Below are 15,989 nucleotides of genomic sequence, written 5' to 3' on the forward strand. Positions count from 1 at the left end.
TTTTTTTCTCTGATTGTGCTGTCCAGGTTCTTGAACTAGTTTATGTTGTTCATCTGGTTGTCAAGAATGGTGGTAGCTTGAACAGAGACATTTTGATGAAGTGCAGGCTGGAACAAAATCCTCTGCGATACTGAAATTGAGAAATAGAGACAAAGGGAATGGGGGGTGGGGTGGATACAGACCAAGTGCAAGCAAATGGGATAAGTTTAGTTTGGCATCACAGTAGTACAGACATTGTAGGCTGAGGGGCCTGTTTCTTGCCTGTACTTCTCTGTTTTATCATGGTGAATCTTTGGGTTTACTGCTGAGAAAATAAGCATTACTGTCCTGCTCCAATCGGGTCCACGTCTACTTTGCATTCTGGGAGATTCTTCTTGATAAGTTTGCAATGAATCTGCTTCGTGGGTGAGGAATTAGTATTTGCTATGTTCTGCAGAAGAGGGAAAACACAGATCTTTCTGTCACAGAGAGCACTGTCTCTACACCATCCAAGCACCTAAGCAGTTCTTGCAGTCTTGGTGATTGAAGTTGGTACAGTACATACTGATGTGTGCTTCTATCCATTTCGCAGCGTGCCTGTACTCAGTCTGCATTGGCCATTGAGAACTCCCAGTTGCCTACCATTTCAACTCACCTTTCCATTGCCTCACTGAACTGTTGTTGGCCTCTTCTATTGCCAGGGCAAGGTCAAACGTAAATCTGAAGAACAGCATTTCATGTTACGGCTGGATATCTACAACCCAATGGCATGGGTGCATTGTAAGGGCATGATACTTCAGATGCTAGAATCTGGAACTCACAGGTCAGACAGCATCTCTGGAGGCAAACCTTGGTCACTTCTACCTATCACTTCACAGCTTCTGGTGATAGTCCCACTCTCCCCTCCCCTATCTGCCTATCACTCCTACTCACTCAGATCCCTCTTCTTGCTAGCTCTTGCTCCAATTCTTCCATCCACTTTTTTTTATACTGGCTATCTTCTCTCTATTTTACAGTCTACTTTCCGTTTCCCTCAATAGATGCTGAGTTCTTTCAGTTTTTGTGTGTTACTTACACAATGCTTTTGTAGCTGAGATTTACTTTCTGCTGATGTGGTGGAGGGAGATTCATTGTGTCCTTCAGAGGGAAGTAGATAACTATATTGAAAGCGATATTTTACAATGCTTTGGAGAAGGTGCTACTAATTGAAATAACTGAGCTGCCCTTGTAAAGAACTGGCGAGGACACAATGAGCTGAATGTTTCCTCTATGCTGTAACCATTCCTCGATTGTGTGATATTGTTCTGCTCTTCAAGATATGATTCCTATTTATCACATGTTTGTGTGGAGATATCCTCATTACTTTCATCAGAAAAATTGTGTTAGCAGTGAGCAAACTTTACCTAGAAAAAATATTCCAGATTATTCATCCATTCCACTAGCTTTCCAGTCATTGCTGCCTCTTCCATTTCTAACTTTTAAGATACGCTGATAGATTGATGTTGATATGATCAGTCATATCTTGCATTTCTTTCCACTCCAGCATTGGTTATAGGCTCTGGCTACTGAGACATGTCATGAGCACCCTCCTATTGGTGATTTTTGTTATGAAACAAATCAATTTCTAGCTTGTTTGATGCTATTTAAGAAATTATTTCAAAATCTTCACAAGTCTTTCAAATCATTTTAAGTAACACCCACCTTCAGCAAAAATGCATTCCAGGAAGAGGCTTGAGACTAGTATGTTAATAATTCACGAGTCAAGTGTTCTCCACACATTGTTGAATAAGGCAGTGAGTAACAGGCAGAATGAAATAAGGTGAAACCCCATTTTATCTAGGACTCTGCCTGCATCAACTTAATTGACTTTGAGGGAGAAGAAAAGATAATTATGGAACCCCATGATACTGTGAAGAAAACAGCCAGAATCTGATGCTGAACAGTATCCAGTTCCTTTTGCTGGAACAATTTCTTTGGAAATATTTTGCTGGAACTCTTGATCTACTATTTGTAGATGAAGACAGAATCAGGAATGGAAGTAGTTGTAACCTGAAGCTTTCTATGTGAGCAACGACTATTTGAGGACGTCATTGGAGAGTAATTAATTGTCTTTCTAAATGTATTCTTTGAAATATTAACCAAAATAATAGTTTTTGGATAAAAATAAAATATGGCTTGGATAAAAATGTTGTGAACAAATACAGGTAAGTCTATTCTTTAATAGGAAGGATTAATCAGATCTGATTTTCATCAATAATATTTGTTCAATCTCTTCTTTTTGCTGGAAGATTGGAGGGGAGCTGCATCACAGGAGAAGTTTGCAGATGCAGTGATCATAGCAACACCTGACAGACAGCACAAGGTACACAAGAGGTATCATTTCCATTATTTAGAGTAAACAAAAGGGCTGGGAGTACATAGCAGCTCAGGTAGCATCTGTGGAGAAGAAAGGAGTTAACCTTCTAGACTGAAGAGCTTTCCTTAGAAAATAATTCAAAAATAGCAGAAAGAACAGTGTATTTGTGTAATTAAAATAGAACATGAAAAATATTTTCATATAATGTATATTGTCATTACAGAATAGTAAAGATTGAAAAAGATTAATTCCTTTGAATTATCAAAAGAAAGGAAAAACGAGAAATATGCAGAAGATTATCTGGTAGCTGTGAAGAGTGAAACCAGTTTAGGTATCAGTTTAGGTTGTTCATTAGAAATGTAAAGATTTGGATATTAAAAAGAACCTTTAAGATGTGGGCAAAGTGGGAAGGAGAGCAAAAGGCATTTTGTGGTTTGGTATGCATCAACAATTAAATGACCAGAATGATCATAGTTCAAGGTAAAATGGGTGATAATTTGAGGTTTTTTTTAGAATGAATAGTTGGTCTAGGGAATCTGTAAATTGGAATGGAAAAAGTGTTTATCTGAAGTAGCCGAATTGTATTTGAGTCTAAAATGTAGTGTACGTTGATGAGAAGGAGAATGGCACAGCAGACTTGATGGACCGAATTGCCTAATTCTGCTCTAATGTCTTATGGTCGTATGGTCAAAATCTGAAATTATGCTACTGAATTTGCAGTGAGCTGCTTGAACAGTTCAGGAGGTTACAAAAATAGGTCAGAGTTGTCTGAAGAATAAAAGCTACATTTGACTGGGAGCTTAAAGTTACAGTGCATTTGTGGATTGAATGGTCACCATATCTGAATTTAGGTTTCTTCCAATATAAAGGAAACTCCATTGTGAACAATTTAGATAGCATGTTAAATTGAAATAAATTGATTAAGTTGCTTTTAATTTGGAAATAATTTTTAAAAAAATTTTCTTACACATCGAGTATTGGTCTTTTATTTTAATTTTCTTTTTTTCTTTAATTGGGTTCTTTCTGGCTTCTTTTATTCTTTGATAATAAATGAGCATTAAATTGAAGTTTCAGACTGGACAATGGACAGGGATAGGAAATATAGCAGATGTTGCCTCCATCGTCTTTTTGTGAAAAGGGGGGAGGGTACTCAATTTCTGATTGAGGAATGAACTAGAGTGTTGTGCTTGGAACACAGTAGTAGAAGGAAAGCTGTGTTTGATGGAGACATCACGCTGGAGGTGCTAGCCATATCAGAGAATTTTCCACAAGATATGGAGGTTGAAGATGAAGATTTTCCTTCTTTATTCCAATCTTCCAGCACCTTCAATATTCTTCTTTTTACTATTTGAGGACTTTCTCCTCTTAAACTTTGAATATTGAGGCCAAACGTAGCATTTGATTTGAAACCATGCCAGTGATTGTAGTTGGATTGTAGACTTGACCTGTATGGCTCTGTTACTCTTTAATCTAACCAGGTTAAATGTTTCTACATTAATGGCATCAGAGGGCTGGTCACAAAGATTGAAATTGTTTTCATTTTCTTATGTAGTCCTTGTCTGAAATTAGCTGTGACCATATTTTTAACAAATAGTTTGTACCTTAAGTTATTGTTTGTTGACTGAAGCCCATTTGCTGAAATTTCATATCATTTAAATCAACAGGAACCAGCAGTGGCATTTGCAGAAAAAGGCTACCACATCCTGCTGGAGAAACCCATGGCTGTAGGTCTTTACTATTTTATTACTATAGGCTTGTATTTATGATACAACAACATTCAGTTCTGTTAAATAAAGAGAGTTTGTGTCATCATTTACATGCCCAAACAAATTTCTATATATGGGAAATTTTAAAGTGAAGTGATTGTGTCAGTCATTGGTTCTGTTCCAAGAATTAATTGAATATAAACAAGTCCTCCTGTAATTTCCATGTAGTGTTTTCTGATCTCAGCCAAGTGGGTGAGAGTGTGAGATGCAGACTGTGTCAGCTTTAATCATTATAGAATGTCTGCCTCCCAGCAAGAACTGAAAGTAGTTTTGCATAGAGTTGGGACTAGTGTCACCTTTGTCTGTACAGTTGGAAGTATATTGTAAAAAGTCATAAGTAAACAACACGGGGACAGACTATTTAGATATAGAAATGAGTACTGAGCCAGATTTATTTATTTAATTGCCAGCCATGGATTACTGATACCAAAAACAATTATCAAACAAAATCTAGAGCAGACCCCAGTGATTGCAGACAACAAAAGCTGATAAAAATAGAGTAAGGAAAATGAATATGTAAACTTGGAAAGTGCATCAAAATTAATACAAAGTATATCTTTATTTTGGAAAGAAAAGGTTGATCAGGCGTTCCATAAATATATTCACTCTAACTGAAAACAAGGAAATGGCTGCCATGTTGAGTGTTTTTGCTAGTACAGTATTTACATTAGAGGACAATGACAGCATCTGGATGCCTCTAAGAAGGTACTATTGAATCTGGAGCGGGGATGCATTCAAAAAAAGTTCTAAATACAGTACTGATTTTGGAAAAAGTAATTGCAGTAAAAGGTGACAGATTCTCAAAACCAGATGGTTTCCATCTTGGGATTTTAACAACTAAACATTGCACATCTTCAAATATAATCTTCTGAAATTCCATCTATTCAAGAACCTGCCCTTTAAATTCTCCTCTTCAGAAAAGACAAGAAACAACATCTGAGAACGAATGAATGAAAGGCCAATATATTTTGCACCTGGCAAAGGGCGAAGGAGAGAGTTTGAAACAACTTGGGAAAATTTCTATTGATCAGAGAAAGCTTAAGATTTAAGATGGCAGCAACAAAGAAAACTACAAAATTCCATTAGTAATGATTGATGCCAACAATGGAGAAGTGAGCGCAGGCACAGGCGAGAAATTGTCGAGAAAGCCAGTGGCAGAGATTGAGGTGCAGGGAAGGCATGATCGAGGCAAGTGAAGGCTGAGGTGGGGTTGAAGCAGAGTCAAGGCAGAGTTGTGGTGTCCTCAAGTGAGGAGAGTCCCGATTTCCAATCGATTTAAATGTTGGTCTGAATTGGAAGGTTCGGGAATGGACTGAATTTTGGCGGCGGGGTTCAGGCCCCAGAGAGGTCTGAGAGCGAGGAACAACCCGAGGTTTGGATGATTTAAGCGCCAGGTCAGTTTGAAAAGGTCAGGGTGTTGGGGCTGGAGGTAAGGGTGGGTTCTGTTCAGTTCTGCTTGCTGTTCTGAGAAGCTGACTCAGCTCCATGCTGAACTGGAGCTGTTGCCTGCTCCAGCTGCCTGACTTTGCATCTGTGGTCTCACAACTTTTACTTGGCTTTGTGATGAACTGAGGCCATGGTCTTCTCCAACTGCAGTTATGTCTGGCTTCGTGTGTTTTGTAAAACGTCAGTTCTGTGGCCATTTGCTTACCTTTAATGTTTGCATGATTTGTTTTTTTCTCTCTCTCTCTGCATTGTGTGTTTGACAGTCTTTTCTTTAATGGGTTCTTTTGAGGTTTCTTTGTTTCGTGGCTGCCTGTAAGGAGACTAATCTCAAGTTGTACAAAGTAAACATACATAAACATACTTTGAAATATGGTACAGATATGTAACAAGTAGATCAGGCTTGACAAAGCTTGAATTCTTTGGAGGAAGTATGGAGGAAATTTTCTATAGATGTTTTTTAAAAGACATTTGGTAAAGTTCCATATTGTAATGATAAGTTATAGTTAAGGCTGATAGGATTGTAGATAAATGGGCTTGGAAATTGACTGAAGGGCAGGAAATTAAACTAATGATCAGCTTTGGATGATGTGTCTTGTGATGTTTAGAAGCGGTCTATTTTAGTTGTAACAATTTACACTACTCATAAGTGATTTTAGAAATGAAAAACTAATGACAATAACACAAAGATGGGTAGAATGGAAAGCTGGTGATACATCTGAACTTTCAGAAGACTTTGGATAATGTGCCAAATAAGAGATTATTTAAAAATAAGTGGGCATGGAATTACGGGTAGTATGTAAGCTGGTTAAAGAAGAAAGTATGGATATTTGAGTTGAGACACTAACTAGCAAAATGCTGTAGGGATTGTGGTAGGTTCCAGCAGTTCAAAGAATATATCAATGATTTGGATAAGGGGAGCAAATGTAATATTCCCAAATCACTTCCAAATTTTCTATAAAATTCTTTCATTTTAGGACCATTTTTCATAACTAACCTCTTTTCATTATACCATGTTATATCTGAAATAGATATCAGAAGAATAGAATAAAACTATCGCAGGGGAGTCCTAGTGTAGGGGTTGAATCTAAAAATTAGGGTAGGGTCAGACCTTTTAAGAATGAAGTACGTAGAAATTTGGAACACTGCAGCAATAACGATTGGTACTAAATCAATTGTTAATTCTAAAAATTGAGGGTTTGAGGGACATTAGGCAGCTACTGTAGTGTCTGGTTTCTTCATTGCACCCATATTAGGCACTACTTCAGATTACTGAAAATAATTTAAGTACTCTCACAGTAGACAGTGTGGACATGGTGGAGGATTACAAATACTTGGGGATACGAATTGACAATAAACTGGACTGGTCAAAGAACACTGAGGCTTGTCTACAAGAAGGGTCAGAGCCGTCTCTACTTCCTGAGGAGACTGAGGTTCTTTAACATCTGCAGGATGATGCTGAGGATGTTCTATGAGTCTGTGGAGGCCAGTGCTATCATGTTTGCTGTTGTGTGCTGGGGCAGCAGGTTGAGGGTAGCAGACACCAACAGAATCAACAAACTCATTTGTAAGGCCAGTGATGTTGTGGGGGTGGAACTGGACTCTGACGGTGGTGACTGAAAAGAGGATGCTGTCCAAGTTGCATGCCATCTTGGACAATGTCTCCCATCCACTTCATAATGTACTGGTTAGGCACAGGAGTACGTTCAGCCAGAGACTCATTCCACCGAGATGCAACACTGAGCGTCATAGGAAGTCATTCCTGCCTGTGGCCATCAAACTTTACAACTCCTCCCTCGGAGTGTCAGACACCCTGAGCCAATAGGCTGGTCCTGGACTTATTTCCACTTGGAATAATTTACTTATTATAATTTAATTATTTATGGTTTTATATTGCTATATTTCTACACTTTTCTTGGTTGGTGCGACTGTAACGAAACCCAATTTCCCTTGGGATCAATAAAGTATGTCTGATTCTGATTCTGATTAACAACAGGTTTCATTTATATAGTGCTATTTACACAGCAATACATTCCAAGGCACTTCATTAGATTGAATTGAATTGACTTTATTACTTACATCCTTCATTTACACGAGGAGTAAAAATCTTTGTTACATCTCTGCCTAAATGTGCAATTATAGTAATTTATAATAAATATTATGTACAACAGGATAGTTAAAGTAACATAGAAATACAGTTGTGTCTACATGAATTAATCAGTCTGATGGCCTGGTGGACGAAGCTGTCGCAGAGCCTGTTGGTCCTGGCTTCTATGCTGTGGTACCGTTTCCCAGATGGTAGCAGCTGGAACAGTTTGTGGTTGGGGTGACTTGGATCTCCAATGATCCTTCAGGCCCTTTTTACACACCTGTCTTTGTAAATGTCCTGAATAGTGGGAAGTTCACATCTACAGATGCACTAGGCTGTCTGCACCTCTCTCTGCAGAGACCTGTGATTAAATGAAGTACAGTTCCCATACCAGGCAGTGATGCAGCCAGTCAGAATGCTCTCAACTGTGCCCCTATAGAAAGTTCTTAGAATTTGGGGGCCCATACCAAACTTCTTCAACCGTCTGAGGTAAAAGAGGTGCTGTTGTGCCTTTCTCACCACACAGCCAGTATGTACAGACCACGTGAGCTCTTTGGTGATGTTTATGCCAAGGAACTTAAAGCTGTTCACCCCCACTTAACCCCAGATCCATTGATGTTAGCAAGCAGAAGGGAAAAAATGCTAAAGGTTTGATCAATGCAAAATCATGGTGGAGAAAATACAGTTAGAGGTCCAAAAAGATTTTTTCTGAAAGAAAACCAATACAATATTGCCAGCTCAAGGCATTCAACAGATTCATTACATTTCTCTTCAAAGATTGAAAGATTCAAAATACATTTATTGTCAAAGCATGTATGCAGTATACAACCCTGAGATTCATCTTTCCACAGACAGTCACAAAACAAAGAAACACTGTGGAACCCATTCAAAGAAAACAAAGTGTAAATAAAAGAACAAATTGTGCAAATGACAAAAAACAAGCAAAAACACAGAATATAAAACATCAAACCACAGTCATTGAAACAGTCAATGAATGTTAAGTTTAGTTCATTTCAGTTCAATTTAGTGCTGTGCTGTTTATTGACTGCAGGCTGCAGAGCCAGTCAGCCCCAATCAAAATTCCACAAAATAACAATAAAAATAAAGAGTAGCCAGAAACGCATTATAACATGAACTGCAGAGTCCAATCCTAAAAACGTGTCGATTAAACCTTGCCCAAGGTGCAAGACTCCGGCAGCATTGAGCAAGAGGGACAGAGACTGGTCCAACACAGGTACCTTCCTCTGGGAGCAGTAAGCGAGAGCAAAGCACAGACCGGTCAAACGCAAGGTTGAATTGTAGCTTGCTACTTACAGATTATTATGTCGTTTGACAAGTTGTCTAAGACTTCTGCATTAACAACCAGAAGTATCTCAAGAGAACAAGAAATTTCTGTGAATTTCTTCAGTACTTTATGATCTTTCTAACCAAACATTGCATTGTCTTTTTTTGAGTATGGGTCACTTAAGTTAGAGAACTGTTCACCAATCTCATGCAATGTCAGGGTGAAATGAAGCCACTGCATCTTTGTCATTATTATTTATTGAGACCTACACGGTTTATTTCTCAGTTTGGCTTAGATGCCAATTTAATATGGTTCTCTTTCAAGTTAGAAAGTATATTCTGAGGTTTTGCTGGAGAATATTGGAATTAATGCTCATTGGTTGTAGTCAAGCAATTCCATTTTGTCATGTTCTATGTCATTTGCCATTAAATCCGTAGCATTAGCTATCATTCAAACACCGGCATATCCAAATACTTTGATCTAGTTACTTATCTCAGATATAATTGACCACTCTTCTTTAACAGTGAAAAGCCTCAGCATGTAAAATCCCTTCAAAAGAGTAAACCACTGGGAGCCTGTTTACTTGTCAAGTCAAAACATAATGACTAGAGAACTTATGCTAGATCACCTATACAACTGAGCTCAGCCTGCGTCTAATATCTCCAGTTATATAACATAGAATATTTTTCATTGTGGGCCCTTTAAAATACTGAAATGTTTATTATGATGTTTGGGTCAGATGCAAAGTGATTTGCATTATATTTATATCTTTGTTCCAATAAATTCAGCTAATTTATATTTGGTTTCAGTGAATGAATTGAAACTTTCTTTAAGCTACCAGGATCTACATTTTTTCTTCTGATCCTAAAGAAATCCCAGCTTGCTAAAGTAAGCTAAACAAACATGCTTAAAATGAAAAGGAACATATGGGTGGGAGTCAACAAGCCCATCCTTGTGTATTCCCTGGTGGTCAGCTCAAGGGCTAAGTGGAATAAAACTGAGCGTGTGCAGTCAGTGTACCATCTGGAGAAAGGAGGAGGAAAAAAAAACACATGTGAGGGATAATAATTATCCTTCATGCTTTTGGAACTTGATAGTAGACCAATGAGAATTGTGAAGGCAATTTTATCAGACTTCAATTCTATTACAGAGAAATGTAATTGCCAAATATTGGTTGGAAAATCAAGTGGTGTCTCTACTATGGGACTGACCATGTCAAAAGCTAATACAGTTCAGAGCCTCATACATTTCCCCCAGTATCATGTGAATAAAAAATTATCAAAGACAACATTGGATCAACAGGAATCAGATTGAGATAGAGTTTAAAAAATACTGCCCAAGTTTTAATTTATTATATATATATATTTCAGCATCTGATGTGTCTTGTGTCTCTATATCCTCAGTGATTTTGGAAGGAGATTGATAACCTGTTTTATAGGAAGAATATTATACCATGCAATATACAATGTACTGTTCTATTGCTTTGGTGAAACGACATTTGGAGCTGCTGCTTCTCAAACTCCTAATCCCTATAATTTGCTGTATTAACTTGACAGATGCTTTTAAATATTGAGCTATCATCAAAGCTGGTAAAATGGTGCAGAAATTACTGGCTCTCCACTTTACCTCATGATTTGGTAGTTTGCTCTGTGTCGTATGAAGTATGAACTTACCTGATGTGTGAGTAGTAAAAACTGGGTCCTAGGTCCACAAAATACACACACAAGCCTAGGCTAAATTTTAATATTTGTGTCATTCAGGTTTAGAACATGGCATTCAATTGAACGAATGCAGTAGGATGAAATTAGTGGAGAAGGAAATGGTGAAGGGAAGAGGAGGTCAATCAATAGGAGGTGGAAAGTCTACAGAAATTGCAACTGGGAAAGACCCACTGAAATGTAAGGGGGTTGAGGAGAATAAAGACCAAAATCTGTGGGGACGCGGCAGAGGAGTAAATTCAGTAAAGTGACAGAGAACGGAGGCACTGAATAACCTGACAGTGAGAGAGCAAAAGTACTACGGAGCCTGGGTACAAAATGCGGTCACTGAGGGTTGCTGCATTTTGGTAGAAACATGAATAAGAATGCTGCAGGTTGCACATTGTCGGGTATTTGCAACAAACAAAAGATTGGGGACAAGAATGACAACCATGGGTTAGAACAAGAAATGCCAAATGTGGGCAAGGAAGGAACAATCAAAGGAGAGAAGGATCTTTCTCTGAGAGCACTGTGGTGTAATCCACTGGACAAGTGTTATCCAGGCCTGACCGTGAGACAGTATCCACCAGGATTTATGGTCAGCTGGCTGAGCTATGATTGAGTTGGATGAAAATTTTGAATTACATGTAACTTCAGCCATTGTGGGATAAACAGAAACTTGAACAATGATTCTGAATTATGATGCAAATAAGATTCAACATGAAAATTGTGCTTTAGACAGAGTTGGGATTTTTGTGGATCCAATTAGTGAGGCCAGATTATACTCCTTTAAAAAAAAATCCCATCCAGGTCCTTAAGCAAACCAGGTGGCTTGGCATCAGTTAACTTTTCTGACAAGTCATCCCAGGTATTAGTTGCCATGTAAAAACCTCCCAGTGGCACTCTAATTAAGAATATGAATAAATACAAAAATAGCTCATTTGGTTTCTCACACCTGCTGCTACCTTTAGGAAGATTGTGGCTGATCTATTACCTTGGTGCTACTTTCATGTACTAACCCTTGATACCCTTCACATCCAAAGATCTGTTTATCAGGTCCTTGAAATTACACATACTAACACCTTAATCCATCTCATGCTATTTCACACCCTTCTCTGTTATTTAACTTTTTTTTGAGAATGCAGACTTCTTTTAGAGTAGAATTTCTCAAATAATTCAGTTGATTTTATTTGATTTGTTAACCAGGTGACTGTTGATGATTGTAAGGACATCATTGCAGCATGTAAGAAGCACAATGTGATGCTTGCCGTTTGTCATGTCCTGAGGTACTCACCAGCAGTTTTAAAAATAAAGGTAAGTTTACTTGCAAGCTGAGTTTGGAGACATTCAACTCATGTGAGAAAAAGACTAGACTTAGTATCAATTAGAAAATTGATACAATTTTGCCAGAAATTTGACATTAAAACAGAAAATGCTCATTCATGCATTAATTGTGGAAGGATAAACAGTTAACTATTCAGATTGAAGACCCTTTGTCAGGTTCACTGATTGGCTCTATTTCATTGTTTGGTTCTGGACAGTGAATCTGAATAGTTAACTGTTTATTGTTGCGTGACCTGTTTTCTGTGGATCTGTAGAGAAAGTTGAGAGGGTGTATTTGACTTACCAACAGTTAAATTGCATGAACTCATTTTGTGCTGCGAGTCAAGGGGAACTGTCGGGCACCCTGGTTGCTAATTTGTGCGTCCCCAATGATGTCTGTTTGGTTGGTAAGGCTGGATGAGATTGCCTAGTTTCAGACATGTTGTGCTCACTGCAGAGCTATTGTTCTTCTTGTGTTCCAGTTTCTCATCCTTTTTTTTGGAAGTAACTGCTCTACTAACCGTCGGTCAGATCTTGTGCCTTGAGTTAGGGTGCCACTTACCCCCCCCCCCCCCCACCTCGACGACTTCTATTTCCCCTTAACGCTCCCTTTGGATATTTAACCACCCCCTCTGCAAATCACTGGTCGAAAGGATGCAGGCATCATGTTGAGATTTCTTGAAAGAGGTTAGAGATTCCATTCTAGTTGTAAGTGTTAGTGTAAATCTGTTCCATGCTGTAAAGGATGAATTTAAAGCTATGCACAAAGTATTCCTTAGATTGGGAATTAGAATTTAATTGGTGTTAAGAAATCGTGAAAACATGGAACATTAATTTCTATTCAAACTGGAGAAATGAGTCCTGCCTTTGCTCCTGAAAATATCGGGAGCTCCAGACATTGGCCCTCAAATTTTGCTTTCTTAAAGGTGGTTTTAGGACATTACAAGGGTTTACTAAGAGATGTACCCATAATTTACTTTGCATACTGACAGCATCATCACGGTGAGGTGACAAGACTACTGGTTTGGGAGGCAGAACTCTTACTTAACACCGAGGAGACCCAAGTTCAACCTTGGCTAATGCAATATGCACTGAGTTGACAGAGTTTGTGGTGGTACAGTAGTACAACTAGTAGTACCTTACTGAGATCTGCCTTCAGTCCTGACCTTTGGTACTGACTGTGTGAAGTTTGCACATTCTCCTTGTGATTGCATAGGTGCTTCAGTTCTCCCATGCCCCAAAGATGTGGGTAGCAATTAATTGTCCTTAGTATGTAGGTGAGTGCTAGAATCTGGGGGGGTGGGGGGTTGTTCAGGAGAATATAGGGAGAATAAAATAGAATTAATGCAGGATTAAAGCAAAATGAGTTGTTGATGATTGGTGTAGACTTGATGAATTGAGGGGCCTATTTCTGTGCTGTATCTCCCTGAGCATCTAATTGAGAGTATACATAAATATTTTTATATTATCCAAAAAATAGAGTTATGGCATATGATGTTAGGTTAGCTCAGTGAAACCAAAAGCTTGAGAGTTTCTAAATTGGTCTGAATCCCCCGGGCTAGGAAGGTAACAAAATGGACTTGATTTCTCCCACTATAATTAGTCCAATGGCTTCAATAGAAAATGTTTGATGTGTCATCTGCTGAATATCACTGGGATTTTGTTATAAAACCTTCTGATTAAATAGCCTGCTGAACTGTTTGTTGCTGACTCTTAGTGAATGATACATTTTGTGAAATTTCCTTGGAATTGTACATCAGTGAACAGGTAATTGCAAAATGTTAAAAAATGCATAAACATGTTTTTTATAGTATTGGATACATTTCAGGCTGAGGAAAATGCAGATAAGTTGTTATGGCTTCTTAAGTCATCAATATTTAACTATTGTACTTTACTGCAGTATTAGTTCCTTGAAAACATACAATATTTTTATAGTAATGATATACTTGAGAGCTAAAGATACATGTTTTTCCAAACTAATTAGCAGATCAGCCATTTTATTATTTTGTGACATTTACAACTTCCTTTGATATCCCAAGTTGAGGGTGGGATGTGTGTGTACTCCCTTGTTGACATTATGGTAAATTTATTGCAATTACGCAGAGGCTTGCCCTATAATTGTTTTTTGGATTTGCTTGCGTTTGACCTGATTATTCTCCACCACTCTTTTTCTTTCCTGTGTGGCACAGCAACATATCAGTTAGCAAAACACAATTACAGTGCCACCAACCAGGATTCAATTCCTGTCACTCTATGTAAGGAATTTGTACTTTCTGCCTGTGACCCATGGATTTTTTTCAGGTGCTCTGGTTTCCTCCCACATTCTAAAGACGTACAGATTAGTAGGTTAAATGTTTACATGATATAACTGGGCAGTTCAGGCTTATTGGGCTAGAAGGGTCTACTACAGTGCTGTATCTCTAAATTAAATAAAATAATCCTTTACGTATTTCAAAGAATAAGCTGAAGCTTTTTAATGGTTAAAGATATTTAAGCTTCTGTGAATCTAGATTATGTTTGAGTACAGAATTTGGGCAGGGCCTAGACTATGTCTTTGGCTTACCGTGCTTTGATGCAATTATAGAAAGATTTTTTCCCTTTCTTTTGGCCCTGTATCTGCCAATAACAGGTTGCGACTTTGTTAAACATGCAAAAAGTCCAGGGGTATGTCCATTTGCCGAAAGCTGTATTGGTGATATTTCAGGTTTCATCAAGCAGAAATTCAAAATGTTATTTGCTTCAGAGTTTAAAAATGTGGGAGCTCAGTTATTTAAAGTTGAAAGTACATATACTACACTGAGATTCATTTTGTTACAGGCATTCACAGCAGAACAAAGAAATACAATAGAAACAATAGAATCAATGTAAACTACGTTGACAGACAACCATTGTGCAAAAGAAGACAAACAAATAAACGTGCATGCGTACACTTGTGAACTCAGCAGGTCAGGCAGCATCTATGGAATTGAATAAATAGTCTGTAAAAGAAGGGAAAAGATGCTAAATAAAAGGTGGGGGTGGGACAGGAGGATAGCTAGAAGGTGATAGGTGAAGCCAGGTGGGTAGGAAAGGTAAAGAGCTGGCGGGGAGAGTGGACCATAGGAGAAACGGAAGGAGAGGAGCACTGAGGGAGGTGATAGGCAGGTGAGGATTAGAGGTAAGAGCCCAAAGTGGGGAATAGAAGAAGAGGGGAGGGGGAGAGAATTTTTTTTTACCTAAAGGAGAAATCAATATTCATGCCATCAAGTTGGAGGCTGCCCAGATAAAAAGTAAGAGTGGTCTCATCGTGGCAAAAGAGGAGGCCATGGACGACATGCCAGAATGGGAATTGGAATTCGAATTAAATTGTTTAGCCACCAGGAAGTTCTGCTTTTCGCGGATGGAACAGAAGTACCTGACAAAGCAGTCCTCAATTTATGATGGGTCTCACCAGTGCAGAGGAGGCCACATCGGGAGCACTGGACACAATAGACGACCCCTGTAGATTCGCAAGTGAAGTGTTGCCTCTCCTGGGAGAACTGTTTAGGGCCCTGAATGGAGGTGAGGGAGGAGGTGAATGGGCAGTTATAGCACTTTGGCCACTTGCAGGGATAAGTGCCGCAAGAGAGATTAGTGAGGAAGAACAAATGGACATGGGATCTCTGCAGAAGAGGAAAGAGGGCAGGTAGATATATTTGGTGGTAGGATCCCTTTGGAGATGCTGGAAGTTGTGGAAAATGTTTGTTGAATGCAGGGGCTCATGGAGTGATAGTTAAGGACAAGAGAAACTCTATCATTGTTAAAGTGGCAGGAAGATGGAGTGAGTGCGGATGTTCAGGAAATAGAGGAGATGCGGGTGAGGGCAGCATCAATGATGAAGGAAAGGAAGCCCTGTTCTCTAAAGATGGAGGACATCTGGAAAAGAAAGATGTAACCTGGGAACAGATGTGGTGGAGGCAAAGGAACTGAGTAAAGGAAATAATATTTTTACAGGAGACAGGATTGGAAGAGCTATAGTCAAGATAACTGTGGGAATTGGTTGATTTATAAAAGGTGTTGGTCAACAGCTTGT

The 15,989-nt window shown here is 38.7% G+C and overlaps 1 protein-coding gene across 4 annotated transcripts in view; it reads left to right on the top strand.

Annotated features, from left to right (window-relative positions):
* LOC140718374 (putative oxidoreductase YteT) overlaps nucleotides 1-15,989 on the top strand; it is a 241,374-nt gene that overhangs the window by 72,966 nt on the left and 152,419 nt on the right. For 3 of the 4 annotated variants that reach the window (XM_073032012.1, XM_073032010.1, XM_073032011.1), the window contains 3 exons: nucleotides 2,268-2,341; nucleotides 4,000-4,059; nucleotides 11,822-11,929. In XM_073032012.1, coding sequence (XP_072888113.1) covers nucleotides 2,268-2,341; nucleotides 4,000-4,059; nucleotides 11,822-11,929 — 242 coding nt within the window. The remainder of the gene's footprint in view (nucleotides 1-2,267; nucleotides 2,342-3,999; nucleotides 4,060-11,821; nucleotides 11,930-15,989) is intronic. The other variant, XM_073032013.1, reaches the window with a different exon arrangement.

The sequence above is a fragment of the Hemitrygon akajei genome, chromosome 29 (assembly GCF_048418815.1).
Source record: "Hemitrygon akajei chromosome 29, sHemAka1.3, whole genome shotgun sequence".
Classification (NCBI taxonomy): Eukaryota; Metazoa; Chordata; class Chondrichthyes; order Myliobatiformes; family Dasyatidae; genus Hemitrygon; species Hemitrygon akajei.